Below are 21,199 nucleotides of genomic sequence, written 5' to 3' on the forward strand. Positions count from 1 at the left end.
TTGCTTGCGTTTGTTTTGGGTGTCTTCTCATTGATTCTGGTCCCTTTTGTTACTATAGATAGTGGTATTTGCAGATCATCCTTAGCTACCAACCAATGCATTCAGTCCTAGTTCATTATACAGAGCAACAGCATTCCACCCAGTTGCCAATCAATGCAACGTGGTAACCACATGCAGTAAACTTTAAATTTGCATCAGCGCGATACATATACACATCATTGGTGACATTTGTTGGGGAATTTAAAACATTATTCACTTACACAACATCTTCATACAACATGTTACAAATAGAGTAACTTATTTATCGGAAGATTATACATTAAATTAAGTTCTGCTTTGATTGTTTTACTTTGTTCTATGTTTCAACACTCTCTAATTTGGGGGAGATCACTCACAACTGATCTTGGATTCAGATTCAAATTGGAAAGAGATATTGCATTTCCATGGTTATCACCTCGTTTCAAAGACCGTGATTGACCTGGTGGAATTAACACACAGAGAGTAGAAGAGCGTGGCAAAGGCCCGTGTGCCCAGCAACGCGAAACCCACTGCCTCTCCCCATGAACACCAAAAAAAGCGTGTGGCAGCAGCTTCGACCAACCTTATGGTATGCCTCAGCCCGATGCACGTAGGCGCGGATGCAGGTAGGCAAGGTCTTCAAGGCCGCAGTAAAACACTTCACGGCCGCATGGTATTGCTTCTTCACCGTCAGCAGGATCAGTCCTAGGTTCATGTGGGCTAGGGCCACAGTCCTTCCATTCATCACCCACAAGGAGCAGCCGTTAGGTGACAATATTACCGTGGAACAAAACAAAATTAGAAGCAAATATATCATAAAGGTAAATGTTTAAATCAGTACAAAAAAAATTAGCGTTGCACGATCTAGACTCCACAGCTATTATTCGTTTTAGAACTGAAGAATGTATGCATATATTTACTTAATAATATAATGTAGTTCAAGATGATCTTTACACATTAAACAGAATGGAAATGTGTACGTGAAAATCACTTACGTGTGGGATGCTAATACAAAGGTCATTCCATTCATTTCAATATTCCCTTTTTTTTTTAAATGCCCAAAGTAAATATGGTCAGCTTATAGACACATATCTTATTATGAGTGGATTATGTTATCGGAGTCTTGATGATAGCATACTTTGAAACCAGTCCGTTGCATTATTTAAACTCTTGCACACAGCTGCAGATGCCACGCAGAGGCATCTTACAATTATTCCCTTTTGGTGATTCAATTAAGTGCCACAATTCGTGGTCGAGATCAAATTTAGGAATAGTAAAATAAATATAATCTGGTGCATGTATAGCCTCACGTAGCTGCAGGGTTTATGCGAACAAATTACACGTAATAATAAAAAATAACCGATTCTTACACGCACAATTCTAGCTCTGTGAAGGCATCGTGAGAATACGAATCGATTTGAATCAATAAATGGATGCAATGCTACGTGCTAAAAAAATACCCAGTACTACTTAAGATGCACTTCGTGGTATGTTGACAAAACTGCTATCTGCTGCTAAGGTACAGGGGCATGCGATCACATGACCCATTAGACCTATTGACTAGGATTCATTATTGCATAAGCCACACACTTGTCTTTCAATGTATTATTTCTCACAAATGGTACCAGGAACATGGAAATGGAATACTAAGCAATGCTGAAAGGCTAACGGTGAATTGATGAAACACACCAACCTGTCCATCTGCTGTACAATCTCAAAGTCACAGATTGCTTCTGTCCACCTTCCCATCTGGGCGTACAGCATCCCACGGTGCAGGAAAGCCAGCATATTGTCTGCCCGGTTGTTCAAGAGGACTGCAGAAACAAGGACCACAAAGAAAAGTAAAGTATTCAAAGCTGGTAAGAAAGCAATGTTACTTGATTGCGATCTAAGTTCATATAAACTAAACTATATTTTATTTTGACCAGGTAAGGCCCACTGACCTCTTTTTCAGAAGCGACCTGGTCACACATGATAGCTCAACGAAGTGACTTACCATTGTGTGGAAGTGTATAGTAGCCAAAAACTCTAAACGCATGTTGATTCTAAATGTGGAGGGAAAACAGGAGGGCTGGAAGAAAAATCCATGCGACAACGGGGAGAACATGAATACTCTAAACGTACAAGCGTCAGGGTCGCGATGAAACCCACGACTTCCTGCATACCAGGCGAGGGAGTTAAGATCTCGCCACCAAGGCACCCTATGCACAAACACAAGTTGTAAATGCACGTTGCAAACATGTAAATAAAATTATGATTAATCCAAATGCAAGTGCACACACTGTACATATTCAAACTGAATCGAATAACCTTGTAGATAAATGAAGGAAGGTTAAATGATTAACATATCCTATCTGAACTTACATCTGCACTAAAAACAAAGCAAAGTACAATACAATTTACAAATTGGACAAGGCAGTCATTCATAGGCAGAGAACAAATATCTTTAGTCCAGCACAAGGGCAGGGAGTCGAGAGCACAAATGGCTGGGGGAAGGGAGTTCGAGATGATGGGGGCAGCAGGGGAGACTGAGCGACCTCCCACTGAGCAAAGGTTGACTGGAGCTTGGTTGCTGGAGCAGAGTTGCGTGGAAGAGGGTGAGATGAAAAGGGGACACAGTATGTAGGAGCGAGTCGTCCATGGAGGATCTTGAAGGTAGGACAGACTATTTGGATGATGTGTTAGGGGTGCCACAGTGGCGAGATGTTAACTACCTCGCCTGGTATACAAGAGGTCATGGGTTCGCATGTGTCTCCCCGTGGTCATGTGGATTTTTCTCCGGGTCCTCTGCTTTTTTCCTCCACATGTAGAAACGTGCGTTTAAAGTATTTGGCTACTATAACTTTTCACAAAAGCCACTTTGTTGAGCTATCATCTGTGGCTAGGTCGCTTCTGAAAAACAGCCATATAGCTCAGTCGGCCTTACCAAGTATAATAAAAAAAAGTTCAGTTTGTTTAGTTTTAGTGTTATGATTTCCTGCATGTGTGATCTTGCCGGTGTGAGGTCTCTTGCTGGTCAATAGCTTTCAATGACATCACACCTGAGATGCTGAGGTCCTGCAGAGCCTTTGTCGGGAGAGCTTCACGCAGGAGGCACCCTCGATGGTAGAAGCCGATCCAGTTCTTCGGGTCCAAGCGGATGCTCAACGTAAAGTCTTTGATTGCCTCCTTGTAGCAATTCACACTGGCATACGCTATTCCTCGATGTGTACTGGAAATAATAAAATAGAATTTAAAGCCCTTCGTTAAGCCATTGCTGGTTGAAGGCCTCCCCATGTCGTGTAGGGTATGGGGTTTGTTAACTCTATGTGATCACACTGATCAGTGCCGATTGGTTTGAGCTGTGGCTGGAAATTGAGCTCAGGAAGGTAGGTTCAGTACAGGTTATAACCAATTTGCCACCTCTCTCCAAATATGTGCTTTATTTGTACAAATTGTAGCACAAATATGCAATATATGATTGGCCAACATAAAAATGGCTTTGAGAAAGTATGTTTTAATTATATAATGGTTGCTGTAGAGAATTACCTGGGAATGTAAGGATGCATCAATTCATTGATTTAAATCAATTCTGTATGCTCGCGATACAGACAATGTATAATTTGTATTCGAATACATCAATTACAATGAATGAAAACCATATGCAAATTACATGCTAATGTTACATTACGGCTTATAAGGCAAACAATACTGCACAATAACGAGAAACAATTAAGAACTTAATACCTATGCAATGTAAAAATGACAAAAACGAATGGACTATCGAAATGAATCATTATAGGCGCACTAGTTACCGATGCAGTGCATTGTTAGGCTCTCGATCAATCAAAGTTGTAAAGTCCTGGATGGCAGCAGCCCAATCTCTTTGCTTCAAGTGAAATCTTCCACACCTTATCAACGCTTCCACCTGGCTTGCGTTGATACGGGCAGCCTGGAGGTGACATTTTTCAGAGTTAAGATGTATTCTCCAATTTAAATAAAATACTGCAGTACATTTGGAGGCAATGCAGTACCTGAATTTAAATTACTTTGCAATAATGTAAGTTAAACATTTAATTCCCGTTGTCAGTGCATTTGTACAATAGGAAGCACACAGCAGGGCTATTTGAATATAGACATAAGCATGGGAAAATAATCTAAATATCACTTGTACAATATGCATATGAAATAGAAAGATTTTAATCGTGCCTTATTACATTGCAGTGAAACATAAAATTAATTATAAAAACAACCACGAATAAATGTGCGTGTACCTTTAAACATCGTACAATACGTAATAATCTCTAAATATCAGTTGCTCAATCCTTACGTATAAACATATTTAGCTTTTTAACCAATCTTAATGAGGGTGTCGTTATGAATAATGACCTAGAACATACGTGTGCAATGTTCATATGCCAAAGATTTATATTTAAAACATACAGCACCTGAGCATAATCCTGCATAGCCAGTTGCATATCCCCCCTCCGCTGATTGGCTTCCGCACGTCGAAAGTAACTCTCATAATCCTCAGAGTTGTTCTTTATAGCCTGGCTGTAATTGCACAGAGCCATGTCAATGTCTCCAAGACTGCTGTATATTTCTGCCCGGGATCTATATGCATCTTTGTGAAATACAGGACAGAACCAGCAGTTAATTGCCTTCACATTTGCAGAGCTCTGAAATGTGACGTGCTTTACAGACATTGCAACGGATTGGTCGCGCAACACTTAGCTTTTATTACTGAAATGAGTCGAGTACAATGTCGCATATCATCTGACTCACTGCGAACTGAGTAATAGATGGATATATGAATATATGTAGAAAATGACCGTAGGCATATATAGGTTCCTGGACCAAAAATATAGCACAAACTACTTGTTAAACATGGGAAAATGTACTACTATAGATTAGAAGCGAGTTGTGAACGTGTATAGAAAATGACAGTAACATCATGCACTGAGTTTGGCCGGTGAATCGGTCAAGGCGGATATGTGAGTTGCATACGTGACGTTGTACCTTTACTGTATCATGTTGTCTTGTGAAATACGTGTGTACAGTGAGGGAAAAAAGTATTTGATCCCCTGCTGATTTTGTACGTTTGCCCACTGACAAAGAAATGATCAGTCTATAATTTTAATGGTAGGTTTATTTGAACAGTGAAAGACAGAATAACAACAAAAAAAGACAGAAAAACGCATGTCAAAAATGTTATGAATTGATTTGCATTTTAATGAGGGAAATAAGTATTTGACCCCTCTGCAAAACATGACTTAGTACTTGGTGGCAAAACCCTTGTTGGCAATCACAGAGGTCAGACGTTTCTTGCAGTTGGCCACCAGGTTTGCACACATCTCATGAGCGATTTTGTCCCACTCCTCTTTGCAGATCTTCTCCAAGTCATTAAGGCTTCGAGGCTGACGTTTGGCAACTCGAACCTTCAGCTCCCTCCACAGATTTTCTATGGGATTTAGGTATGGGGACTGGCTAGGCCACTCCAGGACCTTAATGTGCTTCTTCTTGAGCCACTCCTATGTTGCTTTGGCCGTGTGCTTTGGGTCATTGTCATGCTGGAATACCCATCCACGACCCATTTTCAATGCCCTGGCTGAGGGAAAGAGATTCTCACCCAAGACTTGACGGTACATGGCCCCGTCCATCGACCCTTTGATGCGGTGAAGTTGTCCTGTCCCCTTAGCAGAAAAACACCCCCAAAGCATAATGTTTCCACCTACATGTTTGACGGTGGGGATGGTGTTCCTGGGGTCATAGGCAGCATTCCTCCTCCTCCAAACACGGCGAGTTGAGTTGATGCCAAAGAGCTCCATTTTGGTCTCACCTGACCACAACACTTTCACCCAGTTGTCCTCTGAATCATTCAGATGTTCATTGGCAAACTTCAGACGGGCATGTATATGTGCTTTCTTGAGCAGGGCGACCTTGCGGGCGCTGCAGGATTTCAGTCCTTCACGGCGTAGTGTGTTACCAATTGTTTTCTTGGTGACTATGGTCCCAGCTGCCTTGAGATCATTGACATGCTCATTACAACTCCACGAGGTGAGATCTTGAATGGAGCCACAGGCCGAGGGAGATTGACAGTTCTTTTGTGTTTGTTCCATTTGCGAATAATCGCACCAACTGTTGTCACCTTCTAAACAAGCTGCTTGGCAATGGTCTTGTAGCCCATTCCAGCCTTGTGTAGGTCTACAATCTTGTCCCTGACATCCTTGGAGAGCTCTTTGGTCTTGGCCATGGTGGAGAGTTTGGAATATGATTGATTGATTGCTTCTGTGGACAGGTGTCTTTTATACAGGTAACAAGCTGAGATTAGGAACACTCCCTTTAAGAGTGTGCTCCTAATCTCAGCTCGTTACCTGTATAAAAGACACCTGGGAGCCAGACATCTTTCTGATTGAGAGGGGGTCAAATACTTATTTCCCTCATTAAAATGCAAATAAATTTATAACATTTTTGACATGCGTTTTTCTGGATTTTGTTGTTGTTATTCTGTCTCTCCCTGTTCAAATAAACCTACCATTAAAATTATAGACTGATCATTTCTTTGTCAGTGGGCAAACGTACAAGATCAGCAGGGAATCAAATACTTTTTTCCCTCACTGTATGTAGGTATGATATGTGATTAGTGAGTCGTAGGGTAATACCTGCACGTGTCTGGTTATGTTTGAGGATGAAGTTCAGGTCATCTAGTGCAGCACGTGGATTGTCTTGCAGCAGGTGAATAAAGTGACGATGCCAGTACGCGTCCAGCAGCATCACTTCCTTGTTGATGGCCTGAAGTCAACATTTTTAATGACAGTGAGCAAAATATTTCTTGATGAGGAATACATGTATCGTCCTATTATTACTGTGTGTGTTATGGAAATTATGTAAAGTCATACTTTTCCCATGTTGAAAACCAATTATACGGTCAAATTTTACACGCACACAGGCGATGGTTCTTAATGGAGTAGGAAACGGAGGAAATAAATGATTTCACGGCAGGCTGAACCGCGAAGCCGTTTCAGAATTTAATTACAATGCATACATGTCGGTGAAAAGAGAAAAAATGCAATGGATAAAACTGCATACAACTTACTGTATCTAAATCTGACTTTGCCAAATCAAGCCGCCCAAGCTTTCTGTAGACAGCTCCCCTGCGACAAAAATGGAATGACGAGGGCTGTCCTTGAGCCTCAATGAGACCAGAGAGGCGTTCACCTTCTGCTTCAAGATCCTCCTTCCCTGGCTTCAGCTCTGCAAAACCCATGTTCACAACAGCAGGCGCAGCACTAGCATCACGAATTTCAACATCTGTCTTATCTACTGCTGATACACCTAACGCCTCCGAATTGGTCCCTGTGGATGCATGCAATAAGTTGTTGCTGGGCTTTGGTGTTGGAGGAAACACTTCATCAAACCAGCGGTTCCAAATGTCTCGGACCCACTCCCGAGGACTTTCATCTTCTGGGAATCTTCCCTGATTGTCTGCAAAGCTCCCAAAATCCAAACAACGTGGAAGGCTTGGTCTGCGGCGGTCACGATGAACGCTGTGTAAAACCCACGAGGGTGGCTTCCCACGTGGGCTCTGCAGATGAGGATCTGAACAACACCTGCAATAACAAAGCAGATGGAATTGTTTGTTGTAAATGACACACTTTAGGAACCGCACACGAAAAAAAAATACATCTCGAAAACTTCAGTCGGAAGGATAATATCTAATATGAAGTGTGTACGGTATTCCGTGCAACGCCATAGAAGTGTTTATGTAAAGGCACACATAATACCGTGTCAAGAGCCTTGGGGGTAACTGGAGCTGATCCAAGACAGCTTCGAGCTTGTCTGGGTGGAGTGAATGTCTTTTTTTCTTTTTTTTCTTTGGGTAATGGACATATTTTAGACCTGCTTCTCTGGCCTTTTCAGCTGGAGTTAGTTTGGCAATTTTTTGCCTTGGCTTAACACACACTTCTGTTTGATCACAACTTTTTGCAGAAGCATCTTTAAGTTCTTTGGCAGCAAATTTTATCATCGCTTTGTGAGCTTCCAGTTCATCCATGCAAGTCCTGAAGTCAGAAGGTGCTTTCAAATTAAAGTCAGAATCTTCGTGATTTAAAGATGGCTCAGATATGCATTTCCTTGGTTTTAACATGTGGTTTACCTTCTCGACTACAGAATGCACATGCCAATTTAAAAGTCTTGGATCATCGCATTTTTCACTTGAACATGTTTCCCAAACTTCTTGCTGTAATAAAGCAACAAAAAAACAAATGATATTAATGCACTGTTTGACAGGAACGTATCAAATTAGAGGCAGCCAATTGCACTACATTTTGTCTTTGTTTTTTTACGTGATGTTAAAAATTGCATTGACAGTTTTATTTCAAAACAGTATGAACTAAGGAAACTAAACCACTCATGAAAATGAACTCGGGATTCCATAATGGGACTCCACTGGCTACATTCCTCAATTTAGAAATAAAATGCGAGCTATTTTAATGCAAGCGGACGTTCATAACGATGCACATATGACACGTCACCCTGTAAAAAGTTGCTATATTAACAGCAACATGCAGTTATGCTAAACACAGTAAATATTTATACAAACATGCAAAACATATTAATGCACCTGCTATAGATAACCAATTTTGGGGCAGTTTGTCAGAGATAGATATTAACATGCACATCTCCAGTAAATGAGACACACACACACTAGAAGTTGTTTAGAAATCGTGCTGAATTTGTTTTGCTCTCAATAACAAAAGCACATACTTTATCTTTAAACAGACAGAGTTGGACATTACCTACACATGCACGCACTTTGTCTCAGTAATAATTTATGAAGATTCACAAATTGCTGAGAATGTAAAAAATATCAGTGTCAATAATTTAAATAGCCTAATGTAAAACCTCAGCATTTGTAAAAATAGGCAGAATACAAAGAACATCTCGACTTGTAACAATATTATTTTTCATACAGGTCACCATTTTGAAGACTTCGCCACACGTATTATTACATTCGGCTGTACAGTATTTGTTTAAAAATGTTCCACTTGAAAGAAAAACAATCCCAAGGTGAGAACATATATACGCAGTTATTTTTTTTTACACTACACCTTTTCATCTGTAGTACGGCTACACCCCAAGTGCAAACACATGTGGGTACACACAAGAGCTGGCCTGCGGTGGTAAATAAAGTGTGTGGCCAAGCCGGTGTTGAAAGCTCGTCAAGAGGGCTAAACCTTGCAGAACAATGGCCTGTGTTCAGTGTGGGGGGGGGGGCATGTACCTGGCTCCGTGCCCCGCCAGGGCTTGCGCAGGTCACCACGAGGTCACAGAGTGACCGCAATGGCCCGGGTCTGCCCAAGGCTGGCTCTGATCCATAAGTCCGAGATAACACACGACCCTATTCAATTCCAGGTCGCCAATTATTAACCAGCAAAAAGCGAATGATCTTTTTAACAGAGTATTTACTGCAAGTGACGTGCAATATATATAATTGTGACACATTTACACTTTTGTGCAGCGTATGGTTTGAGTAAAAGTGCATCGTTGTGTTTTGAAATGTGTGAAAAATAAAGTGTGTAAAGCTGCAGCTTTTTTTTCATGTATGTCCTATGTTGGATGTTTTACCAAGATTACATTTAAATATGTATTCAATACACAGTCATAAAAAATAAAGATGGTTATTAATAGAATTCTGCGACTCACGGTGTGATCTCTCTCTTCAAGACATTCTCTCATCTCTTCTTCTTCATCATCATCATCATCGCCTTCATTATCCATTTCAGCAGGAAGTGCCTCTGTATCGGCCATTGTTTTCAACAGATCAGTCTGCTCGTAACAGAAACGTTGTTTCACAGTTGTATAATGCCCCGTAAGATGAAATGACATTATCAGTCAATTGGTGAAATTCATCGTTTTTCTATACTTAATTATAATACCTAAAGAAAGCCTGACAGTTTGAAATCATCCCCCACCTCCTTCCCAAGTCATTTATTATTTTTAAATACACACATGGTGGAGCGGTGGGTGAGACAGTGACTCACGCACTGAACTATGAACCCGGTGACCTACGTTTGATTCCCAGCTATGGCTATTATCAGCGGTGAGTGATAGTTTAACTGATCCTGGGTACCTTCACAAAGCCACACTGACTAGTTAGTGTGGTGAAGCATGGACCACCAACCCCCATGACTGATACAGCAAGGGGAGGTCCTCATCAAGCAGTGGATTGATAATAGCTGTAAATTATGTTGTGTTATTCACACATATTCAATACATATTTATACACAGCACGGCACACATAAGAGAGAATATATTAAAGGTACCGTATGCACTCACACTTATTACATTATACTGTACTGTATTAAAAATACATCTGAAACCAATGCATTGATTAAAAGATCATATGAAAATGGAACTTAAAAATTAGGCTAGAAATCAAGTTCTACTTTTTCATTCCTTATTCTCAAAATGTTCTTATACATTCGATATAATGTAGTTATTTTAGTAAATGTATAATGGTATAATTCTTATATTGCAACTGCGAGCCTAGCAGAAGGGAGACATGGTTACTGGCAGGATCACAAATAGAAAACGTATTATTTAAAAAGAGTACTGTTGTAATTTTGCCATCGGTGTCATGTCATGCAACGACATAGCCATTTGTGTTAGGAAACAGCTCATTAAATAGGACACTACAGAGCTACTTCTGAGATTCCATATATTGACCAATGTCACAGTAGGGGGCAGGACATTTACAAATGATCCGGACAGAGATTGACATCTGTGGCATGATATTCAAAACAATATTTTAAATTCTCAATGCTGAAATGGAGTAAATGTAAAAATTATAGTTTTTATTAGTGCAGTCATTGGTGACCGGCCAGTCTAAGCCCATGAACGCACTACACTTAAGAACCGATTGCATTACAGGCGCTAGCTGTCTGAATTTGAACCCCGGCTCTCAGCCCTGTTAGCTCAGCACTCTTGACCTCTTGGCCACCCCAGCCAGCTCAAACACACCTACAGAGTACATAAGATGGCATTCTAGTAATTTTTTTAAGGACATGAAAAAGGGAACTTTAAAGCATCAACTGCTTTTTTCAGTTAGAGGATGCAATTTTTCTCCACAGACATCGAATAAAACCTATTTTTTTTATATGACCGCAGTTTAAATTTGCACATAACCAACAAAGAAAATCTTACCTGGTATATGGGACAAATAAGCTGTTTGAAGTAAGAGGTAGGGCAAGCAAACTTAGGAGGCGAAGGATTCCAGAACAACCTTGAAACATCTATCTTCAGTGGCACCTGGCATTAAAAAGCAACCAAGGGTCTTTATTACATAGTACACCAAGGCTCTTGAATAGCACAGGTGCACATTATAAAGCATCGGGGAATTAAATGAATGAGCGTAAACGGGTGTATATGTATTTACACACACGATGGGAAATAAAAGTTCGGAATGACATGAATGCCATAAACTTACCTGCTTCCCAACCACACAAAACTGAGGACTTTGTACGCAGATCTCTGCGACTCTCCGCCATTCCTCTAGACTTGAAGGACATGATGTTGGCATAACAGGTAGACAGTCTTTCTCAGAAGCTAATACTTCTGTAAGGCTGACACCTTGCTCGAGAGTCCTGAAATACATTTTAAAACAACAATAATGTACCTATTTGATGCCGATCTGCAAGGCACCATCTCCGATTAGGGCACATCTGGCTAGCTACGGTGTGAAAGTTCTACTACATTATTATTATGTCAATACGTTAAATTTGCAAAACTCTGATTCAGAACACATTCTGTTAATTACATAAATATTAGTAACCAGTGGTGAAAAATTGCTCATTGTTGTGTATTGTTAAACACACATGTTATAGAAAACAAATACCCCAAATAGAGACTTTTATACACTGTTGGGGCAACTCATCTTAATGAGCTCCTCGTAGACTGGCACAGCATACATGGGGGTTTCAGTTCAGTTTTCAGTTTCATTTATCAGGTATAGCCCTGTGAGCCATTCGGCTCTTGAATCGGGTGCAACCGCAACAAACAAAAACATGAACAAGAAACATCTTAAAGTGACTACGTGCAACAGAAAAAAGTCCAGGAAAAAACAGCAAAGTCTTCCAGAAAAAGCACCGTATATCAACGCTGTGTGCAAAAATCCCAGTGGGATGCAGGTCAAACAATAACCATAAGAAATTTAGATTAAAGTTATCAGTCTAACTCTGTACAACAACAAACAAATATGGCTAAACCAAAACGTTTTCGAAATCACCAAAATAAAGCTATAAAAACAATGTAACATTGATCATAGGAACTGTGAAAACCACAGCAAGAAAATTTGAAAAAACCACAGCAAGAAAATTTGAAAAAAAATTCTTGCTGTGGTTTTTGCACCTGATGATGATTGCTTTTGTTGCAGTCGAAACGTCGTGAGAATTTTATTGTTGTATATTTTATTATTTTATTGTTTCCCTTCTACGTGACTTTACCGAAAGAACCAAGAATATGAATCCCTGCAGTCACGAAAGCTTTAAATCAAAAGTAGCTTTGCTATTTGTGCCATGAGTAATTTAGGTACCTTTTGTATGGCCAGCACCACACGTGGCCGTCTTTGTCTCCCCATAGTGTGATGTTTACACACCCCACCAGATACTGATTTAAGGTTGAATTGACCTATGGGTGACTCAGGACCAGTTCAGATTGCACTCGCCACTGATATTAGCTATGGCCAGGAAACAAACTGAGGTCAATGGGTTGGTGCACTGTAGCACAGTGCACCAACCTCTGCGCTACCAATCCTCAAAAGTTATATCCAGACACATACACTTTTACTTACATCCACATACGCACATATACACATTAAACACATACCGACACAAACACATACAGTATATAAACACAAATACATAGTACACACATTCACGCATAAAAGATCCCCCATATAGCTATACAGCCTGACGAGGGGGGGGGGGGTAGGGGCTGTTAGCAAGCATATATTAACGTCACTACTATCCACAAAGGGTTGTTGTGGCTAGCACCCACACCTTTGTCTCCTATTTGTTGATGTTTGCTCACTGCACCAGGTAGTCATTTAAGGCTGAGTCAACCTCGGATAAACCTCAGAAAAGGTTCAGGTCCCACTTGGCACCGGTGTTATCTGCAGCCAGGGTTCAAACCCAGGGTACCGGGTTGTTAACACAGCATGATAACCACTGCACCACCATCAACAACATAGAGATTAAAAGTAGCTTTGTTATTTGTGTCATGAGTAATTTAGGTACCTTGCCGTTTCCGAATTGAAACTTTCTTCAGCTAATTTACTCCAGGAAGGTGGGTACTTGCTGGGTGCATGACAAAACCTGGAAAACTGCTGCAACCTTGGAGGAACAACATTGCTTAGGTTTCCAGTGCAGAAATAGTGGATGCTGCAAGCACCAACCTCCCTGTCAAAACACAAAACCATATTATAGTTCTTAAAGAATATATGTGTACCATGTGTCAAATTATCATGAAAAAAATTCAAACGATGAGCCCGTAAACACAAACTATACAGTTATTACACAGGTGTCAAATGTGGTTATCAATGGTGGCTAAGTTCACAGAAAGAGACGGTGTATAGTAAAGCACATATACTAATAGAATTAACTCTATATTATCATGACAACAGGACGTAATTAGGATCTTTGTTCCAGAGTTGTGTTGGCGTAATAACACAAAGGCTTTGTAAAGAGTTGATTATCAACAGAGACACATGAATGGTCCCAGGAAAAAATAAAACTCTCCAAGAGAGGATGTCCTCACAAAAAACACCATCAACAGGCCATGGTTAAAACTATATTTTTTTACCAGGTAAGGCCCACTGAGCTGTATATCTACTTTTCAGAAGCGACCTGGCCACAAGTGATTGCTCAACGAAGTGGCTTATCATGTAGAAATTTATAGCAGCCAAATATTCTAAACGTGTGATGTTGATTCTAAATGTGGAGGGAAAAACCGGAGGACCCAGAAAAAAATCCACGCGACTACGGGGAGAACACGCAAACTCCAAATATACAGGCATCAGGGTTGGGATCGAACCCACGACCTCCTGTATACCAGGCGAGGTAGTTCACATCTCGGCACCGTGGCACCCATCTTCACAGGACAGCACAGGTGTCAATTATAAAAAATATGAGATACATGAAGAGTGGCAAAGCTATTGAGTGCGCAGGCGGTGCATCTGCATTGAGGCCCATGGGATGGTGGGGCCCACAGGCCGGAGGGGCACAAGTGCCGGGTTACAAAGAGTGGTGAAATTGGACAGGGGGCACCATTTCATTTCTGGCACCAGGGCACCACTATGCTATGCTATTGTTGGCATGGGCCATACATGAACGTCACTTGATTGGGATGTTTTAACATAGAGCACTCATAACATAAACTAACAATTGTGTTTTTGTATGATTTCATGAACACATTTCTTAGTTGTTTTCATTTACACATCATGCTGTCAACGTGCAACTAATAATAATAACACACACACATATCCACAAAAGAAAACAGAAAATATCCCACTTATCAGTAGCTGCCTTTGCAGGCAGGTTGTACAGAGGCTTATCCGCAAACAGTTTACTGTTCTCTGAGCCACCAAGTTTCCTTTTAACAATTTGTTGCTTTATTCTTTGTACTTGAAAAAAGTTGGCAGGAGAAATCTGGACAAACATAATGACACTTAAAGTTAATGTACACCACATACAAGTTTCTGAGCCCACCATAAGTTAGAAATAAAGTTGTAAAACACATCTTAACACTTTTTGACATATACCCTATGACATAAATGTATTGATGTGAATATGACCAAAGACTACTAACATTAATCATGACGTATGGTAGTGCTGTAACAAAAACAATGGATTTATTGTCATGGCAGGATCACTTCCAAATCAATCTGTTACCCTGGAATAAGAATGCATTCAGCTTTTTTTTACCTTTTTGTGTCGAAACCACTCTTTGCAAGTTGTTCAAACATTTTACAAAGTAATCTGTCACCAAGGACTGTCAGGTCCTGGGTGCACGCCTCCAAATACTTGGGTGGAGGAATTTAGACTGGGTAATGAGATAGTTAATTAAGGAAAGGCAAACAGTCGCCTTTCTGCATTTCACAGCCATCAATTCTTGCTTGCTAACGCATCGAACGGTCATCTGAACAACAAAATGTCAGGTCATCTACTTATTTCCCTTAATCGATATACATTTGGATTCAGTTTGCACAAAATTTCACCCTGACCTCGCCTAACCTGTTTGCTGGAATCCATGAAATACCTGATCGGGAAGCATGGCATCTTCTCTTTCATTAGCCAAATCAACAGTTCGTTTTCCGTGATTATTGTGACTGGAATCAAGGATTGACTGGGACTTCGAAGAGACCTTGAAAATGTTATTTGTCACTGCACAAACTTTCATTTCTGACGCAGCGTCTGGCAAGCATGTGACAAAAACTGGCGCTTTGTTTCCGCTGCCACAAATTGATGAACTACCATCTGCTTGATTTTTCTTGTTTTCTGCACGTTTCTGTATGCTTAAGGAGTCCTATTTAAAATGTATCGCATGGGACAAAGTGCGGCAATGTTTCAGTAAACATGAACTTTGCATCATCAAAAGATTAATGAAACAGTATGTTTTTGTTCTAGCTATATGGTGTTGAATGTATAACGCGACAATGGAAGTACACAATTCATTATTACAATTCTTTAAGATAATAATAATTCACACTTACTAGGCACCTTTCACAATGTCTGCAGGTGCCAGGATAGAGGCAGCAGAAGAAAAAAAATACTTGACAATATTGCATTTAATTTTAATGCAGGGTACACATTGGTGTGACATGGTGATGAAATGTTTAATATCATAGTAATAATATATCTACTGACCTGATCAAATTTGGGCATGGAGGTTTGCATCACTCCTTCATTAACTTTAGTCATCTGATGCGTGTCAATACAGAATTCTTCCCTACACATATTCCTGTTATTTAACGTGACCTTGTCAGACAGGTTTGGCGAGTGTAGCACGAATGGTGCAGGATGCGGTGGTAGATCTCCCTTTCCACCATCTTCATCCTTAATATGTTTCTCAAACATTTTTGGAGCGTCAGGTTTAGCGATCTCTTTAGCCTCTTTCAACAGCTCCGCAGCTGACTTTTGGGAAGCCATTATTTCATATGTTTTGGTCACAGCACATTTGTCCCTATGTATTAATTGTGCATCTTCTTGCAAAAGCCAACGCGAACCATCTTCCTTTTGTTGTTGATCATTTGGCTTATTTCTGTCCAGAGAGCATGATTTAGGTATTTTATCACAACTTTCACCGTCATTGTTTTTGGATCCAAAATTATGTTTTTTATTCTGTAAAGCAGATTTTGTGGTAGCTCCAGGTGTTGTCCTTCCTGTGGAACTCTGTAGTTGTGGCACAGTAGATTTAGCAAATGCTTGAGAAGATGAATTTACAGTTGGCTTGGCTCTGGCATTTATGACAATCTGAGTAGCAGTCCCAGCAAAATGTGCTATAACAGGTTTTTGGCACGAGGGCACAAGCACATTTGGCACCATTTCTTCATCACGTTTACCATGAATATCAGGGATAGATGGTGTTGATGACCATTTCCCACGTTTTCTCTCTTGTGTCTTATCTACATTCCCATCTTTATTTATTCTGGGAATGGCTGCGCCATCCACAGGTGACTTACACATTCTGACAGCATTCTCTTTAGGGATGCGTAAATCACACGATCCAGCGGGTTCACTTTTTGTACGCAGTGCACACTCGGTTAAAACAATTTTATTTTGAAAACCTGAAAATTCAACTTTGTTAACGCGGCCGTGGGATGAGACACTGGAAAGTCTGGTTTGGCTACGAAGGAGCTGCGGAGAAGGTTCAAGTTCTGGGAAAAACCTGGGCGTCTGCGCAGCTGAAAGCGGTTCTGTCTGCACGCTGCGCCGTGGTTTGCTCTGCAGACAATCTTCTTCCCCGCTTTGACCACACGCGCGATCGCTCCGCTGATTGTTCGATGCCATATTTAAGTAGTGGTGAATCCTGTAAAATGTGAAAAATCACAAGTTGCATATATAAACACTTTCGAAGTGGGACAAACAGGCGAGAATGTCGTGGGCTCACTGTCAAATAGTTTGCATGGAATTAAAAAGTTAAATTCCTGTATCAGCCACCTGGTAATTTTTACAAGAAATTATAATAGCTATTTGTATATTGTAGAACATAGTCTAAAAAGCAAAATTGAGGGCTATGGTAGATCATATTTTACAAGAGCCAAAAAACAACATTTTGAGATTATATACAATAGCTAAGTGTATCGGGGTCTTTTCAAGCAATATAAATTATAATGAACCTGGATGAGTACTCATCTTGTTAAAATAATATCAGGCACTGTAAGATCAAACAATACTTTTCATCATGGGACCTCCTTTGCCAGTACCAAAATATTAGAATAGGTTTTCCCCTTTTTTTCTGGCAACAAAACAGTTGTGTTAAGATGTCAAAACACCAAACTGAAACCTTTTACAAGGAATCATGTCTGCATTAACCACAATACTTGAGGTCAGAATGCAAACCAAAAACCATACTCTGATAGTATATGCATTTTCTTTGAAACTGATTGGGCCACACCATAGCCACCTTTCTTTTGAGCCTAGTCTCAAAACGGTGTTAGACCAGAGGATGCCTTTTCAATCAGTTTCAAAGACATTGCATATATTATCAGAGTATGTTTTTTGTTTGCATTCTGATCACAAGTATTGTGGTTAATGCAGACATGATTCCTTGTAAAAGGTTTCAGTTTGGTGTTATAACATCTTAACACAGCTGTTTTGTTGCCAGAAAAAAAGGAGAAAACCTATTCTCATATTTTCATCCTTTATTAATCCATTGATGAAGGCTTCCCTATGCCACATCGGTCGCGAGAAGTTGTTTGACCATACTTCACCACACTGGTCGGTGCGGTTTGGAGGTGGTGGGCCAGGATCGGGCCTACACGGTGGCGAGATGTTAACCACCTCGCCTGGCATGCAGGAGGTCTGAGTTCGATCCCGACCCTGACGCCTGCTGTATATTTGGAGTTTGCATGTTACCTCTCCCCGTGGTCGCGTGGATTTGTATCCGGGCCCTCCATTTATAAACATGCGTTAAGAGTATTTGGCTGCTATACATTTCTACATAATAAGCCACTTCGTTGAGCTATTAATTGTGGCCAGGTCGCTTCGGAAAAATTAGCTCAGTGGGCCTTACCTGGTAAAAACAAAAAGAAAGTTAATAGTTAAACAGTTTATAGTTTAGAAATCATGAGTGTGAGCCATTATCGAGAATAAGATTTAGGCCGGTTTCCTCCCACATGTTTATAATATTTTGACCCATTAATTAGCTGCGAGCGTCTTCATGTATAGAAGGCAACGAAGCTTTGACAATAATACTTGTTGCTGATGCTTTTGCCCCGTGTCTGTTGGTTCCTCCTCGCACCTCTGAGTCTCCTACTGGACATGTGTTGAAAAAGAGCTTTACAGCTCATCGGATTCCTCCAGTATACATATTCTGATCCTCTCTCTCTCACTCTGTTCGAGAGTGAATACAAGTTCAAATGATGATTACTCTATAAGACGCTACGGATAGTAAGACGCACTCCAAATCTTTTGCAAGGTTGTTGAATTTAAGTGATACACATTTAGTCACGCGCACGCGCGCCTGCGCACGCCTACCGGATTATAAGACGCACCTGTGACGGATCTCATCGACAGCACCTACGACATTTCTTTAAAATTAGTCTGGGGGGGGGGGGGGAATAACGTCTTATAATCCAGACAAAACGGCGTTCGACACGTTTCTTGTCTGTTCCGGCGTCGTGAGGGGTGCGTCTTATAATCCAGAAGGCGGCAACGCGAGTCGCTCACCGTCGCGTGACCGTGAGTCGGCGTCGTGCGGCCCTTCATCAATCGCTCCTTGAGTCGCAAAACAACACGCACTCGGTAACAAGCTTCGAATTGAATTCCATTTGCAAAAAATATATATATTTTTTATGTTTGAACTTGCGAGCCGAGACGAGCCGAGCTGTCAAAGTCGGGAAGCGGCCGTTGCCACGGTAACAGCAACAATCAGCGGGCGGTGACGTCCCGACGCGATGGCGTCATCACGCGCAGCGCGGTGACGTTGTCGCGCGCAGCGCGGTGACGTCGACACGGACATCGCAAAGGCGAAGATCTCACCCCCCCCAGTATAGCTTCGGCAGACTGTTGGGGCAAGTGCTGTGAGCGAGCGGCACCTATTGAAGTCAGCAGTGGCACGGTACACGAGGGGGTTGGTTGGCCAGCACCACGCCCGGCCGCCTTTGTCTTCCTGGTGGCGATTTTTTTTTTTTTACCAAACCACACCAGATAATCGTCACCGGTGTTGGCCGTGAGTGGGAATCGACCTCGGCGCACCGGGTTCGGAGAGCAGAAGCCGCTACCCGCTACACTACCCGGTGACGTCTTCGCCATCACGTCGACGCCTCCGTGTGTGACGTCATGGCAAGCGTCGAGGACGCCACGTGTGTAAGGAGCGAATAATATCGTTGATGGTTAGTGCCAACGTAGTGTCGACGTTGGAACATGACCAACTTCGACTTAATTTTATGTAAATGTTAAATTCCGTTTTCGGTTTGTAGTGTAAAGTTGCATTTGCTCCGATTTCACTTAAAAATAAGCTAATGGCTCAATGGGCTTTACCTGGTAAGATGAAAAAAGTTTAGTTTTATTTGTATATAAGTAATTTGTTTACCTTTCCTATATTTAATACTCATATCGTGTTCTAGCATTGTGTGTTGTTGCATCGTTCTGACCCGCCCCTACCGGAGATCTGTAAAAAAAAGAGCTTTATAGCTTATCGGATTCCTCCAGTATAAATAAACATTATGATCCAGACTTGCTTTATTTTTTTTTGTACTTTATTTGTCAAACAATACAGAAACAGCCACTTGATACTCCGATCAAAACCATCATATTACCATATATAGCAGGCGTTACTAAAAAGATCTCCAAAGTTCTAAACAAACACAAGATACTGGTCCGGTTCAATACAGTACACAAAATCCGTGACCTGATCTCTTCCGTGAAGGATGTCATTCCTGACTTACAGTACCCCGGAGTTTACAAATTGATCTGCACCTGTGGTGACTGCTATATCGGGGAGACGAAACGACATGTCTCTGACCGAATTCGCGAGCACAAATTAGATTTGAAACACGGCAGAACGAATTCTTCTGCCGTAGCTGATCACTGTTACAACACTGTGGGTGATCACGATATAATTTTCTCCGATACCAAGGTTCTTTGCAAACCCACGGGTTTTTATCAGAGATTTGTTCACGAGGCAATTCAGATTTACAAACACAGACACAATTTCAACCGAGAGGATGGTTTCAAATTAAGCAACCATTGGAAAGAAGTTCTGAATCAAACCAAACATTAAACTAATTTTCAATAGTACAGTATATTTTTTCAAGTAGTGGTATCCCAAACTTTCGCAGCTGCTCAAATTCCCTTTTCACACCATCAATATGTAAATTCCCCCCCTCACCGGTCTGCACTTGCTCCCCCCCCCCCTGTACATCGTTCATCATGCTAAGTCCGCCAATTAAATGCTATTTTTTATGCTAATTCCTTTGTCAAGGCACCTTAATTTCTCTCACACAGCATAAAGGTCGCGGTCTGAGCTTGGCTGTGTTCACTCCAGCGCTGTCCTCTAGACAGTCTGCTCCCTTCACCTGATGAAGGCCACTTGTGTTGTGGCCGAAACGTCGTGATTTTTTTACTTTTTTATTTTTTGTAGTTTTTTTGTTGTTTTTTAAGTGACTTTACCGAATAGAACCAAAGAGTATTAATTCCCCGTGTTGTTTAAACCCTGTGCTTTTCCATTGTTCTGTTATGCTTGCTTTGGGGGGTTTCTCGTCCCTCCCAGATGTGTGTTTACGTGATTCGTTTTGCTGTGCTAATGTTGAAGGACCCATGCAGGTCACCCTTGCACATGCGGCTATCCTGGCCTCTTCAGTTCTCACGAGTTAAACATATTTCGATTCACAGTTAATGAAAACTAGGATAATGATTGCAACGAATATGAGTCCTGAAACAGAACAAACGAGATAGGGGCCGTCCATAAATGACGTCACGCA

The 21,199-nt window shown here is 41.1% G+C and overlaps 1 protein-coding gene across 6 annotated transcripts in view; it reads right to left on the reverse strand.

Annotated features, from left to right (window-relative positions):
* The window catches only part of TTC6 (tetratricopeptide repeat domain 6), a 56,753-nt gene extending 37,587 nt beyond the window's left edge, over positions 1-19,166 (reverse strand). For 2 of the 6 annotated variants that reach the window (XM_032948337.2, XM_032948339.2), the window contains exons 1-17: positions 18,945-19,165; positions 15,921-17,082; positions 15,313-15,579; positions 14,566-14,702; positions 13,293-13,454; positions 11,486-11,642; positions 11,203-11,307; positions 9,703-9,825; positions 9,281-9,397; positions 7,782-8,236; positions 7,094-7,607; positions 6,660-6,789; positions 4,446-4,621; positions 3,813-3,949; positions 3,060-3,229; positions 1,712-1,832; positions 602-752 (exon numbers count right to left, since the gene is read on the reverse strand). In XM_032948337.2, the coding sequence (XP_032804228.1) occupies positions 602-752; positions 1,712-1,832; positions 3,060-3,229; positions 3,813-3,949; positions 4,446-4,621; positions 6,660-6,789; positions 7,094-7,607; positions 7,782-8,236; positions 9,281-9,397; positions 9,703-9,825; positions 11,203-11,307; positions 11,486-11,642; positions 13,293-13,454; positions 14,566-14,702; positions 15,313-15,579; positions 15,921-17,063 (4,065 nt within the window). In that variant the 5' untranslated portion in view covers positions 17,064-17,082; positions 18,945-19,165. Of the gene's footprint in view, positions 1-601; positions 753-1,711; positions 1,833-3,059; positions 3,230-3,812; positions 3,950-4,445; positions 4,622-6,659; positions 6,790-7,093; positions 7,608-7,781; positions 8,237-9,280; positions 9,398-9,702; positions 9,826-11,202; positions 11,308-11,485; positions 11,643-13,292; positions 13,455-14,565; positions 14,703-15,287; positions 15,580-15,920; positions 17,083-18,944 lie in introns of those variants that run through there. The other 4 variants (XM_032948338.2, XM_076064018.1, XM_076064021.1 and 1 more) reach the window with 4 other exon arrangements.
* Between the last annotated feature and the right edge of the window lie 2,033 nt (positions 19,167-21,199).

Source organism: Petromyzon marinus, chromosome 6, assembly GCF_048934315.1.
Source record: "Petromyzon marinus isolate PM22_M1 ecotype Great Lakes invasive population chromosome 6, UKy_Petmar_22M1.pri1.0, whole genome shotgun sequence".
Classification (NCBI taxonomy): domain Eukaryota; kingdom Metazoa; phylum Chordata; class Hyperoartia; order Petromyzontiformes; family Petromyzontidae; genus Petromyzon; species Petromyzon marinus.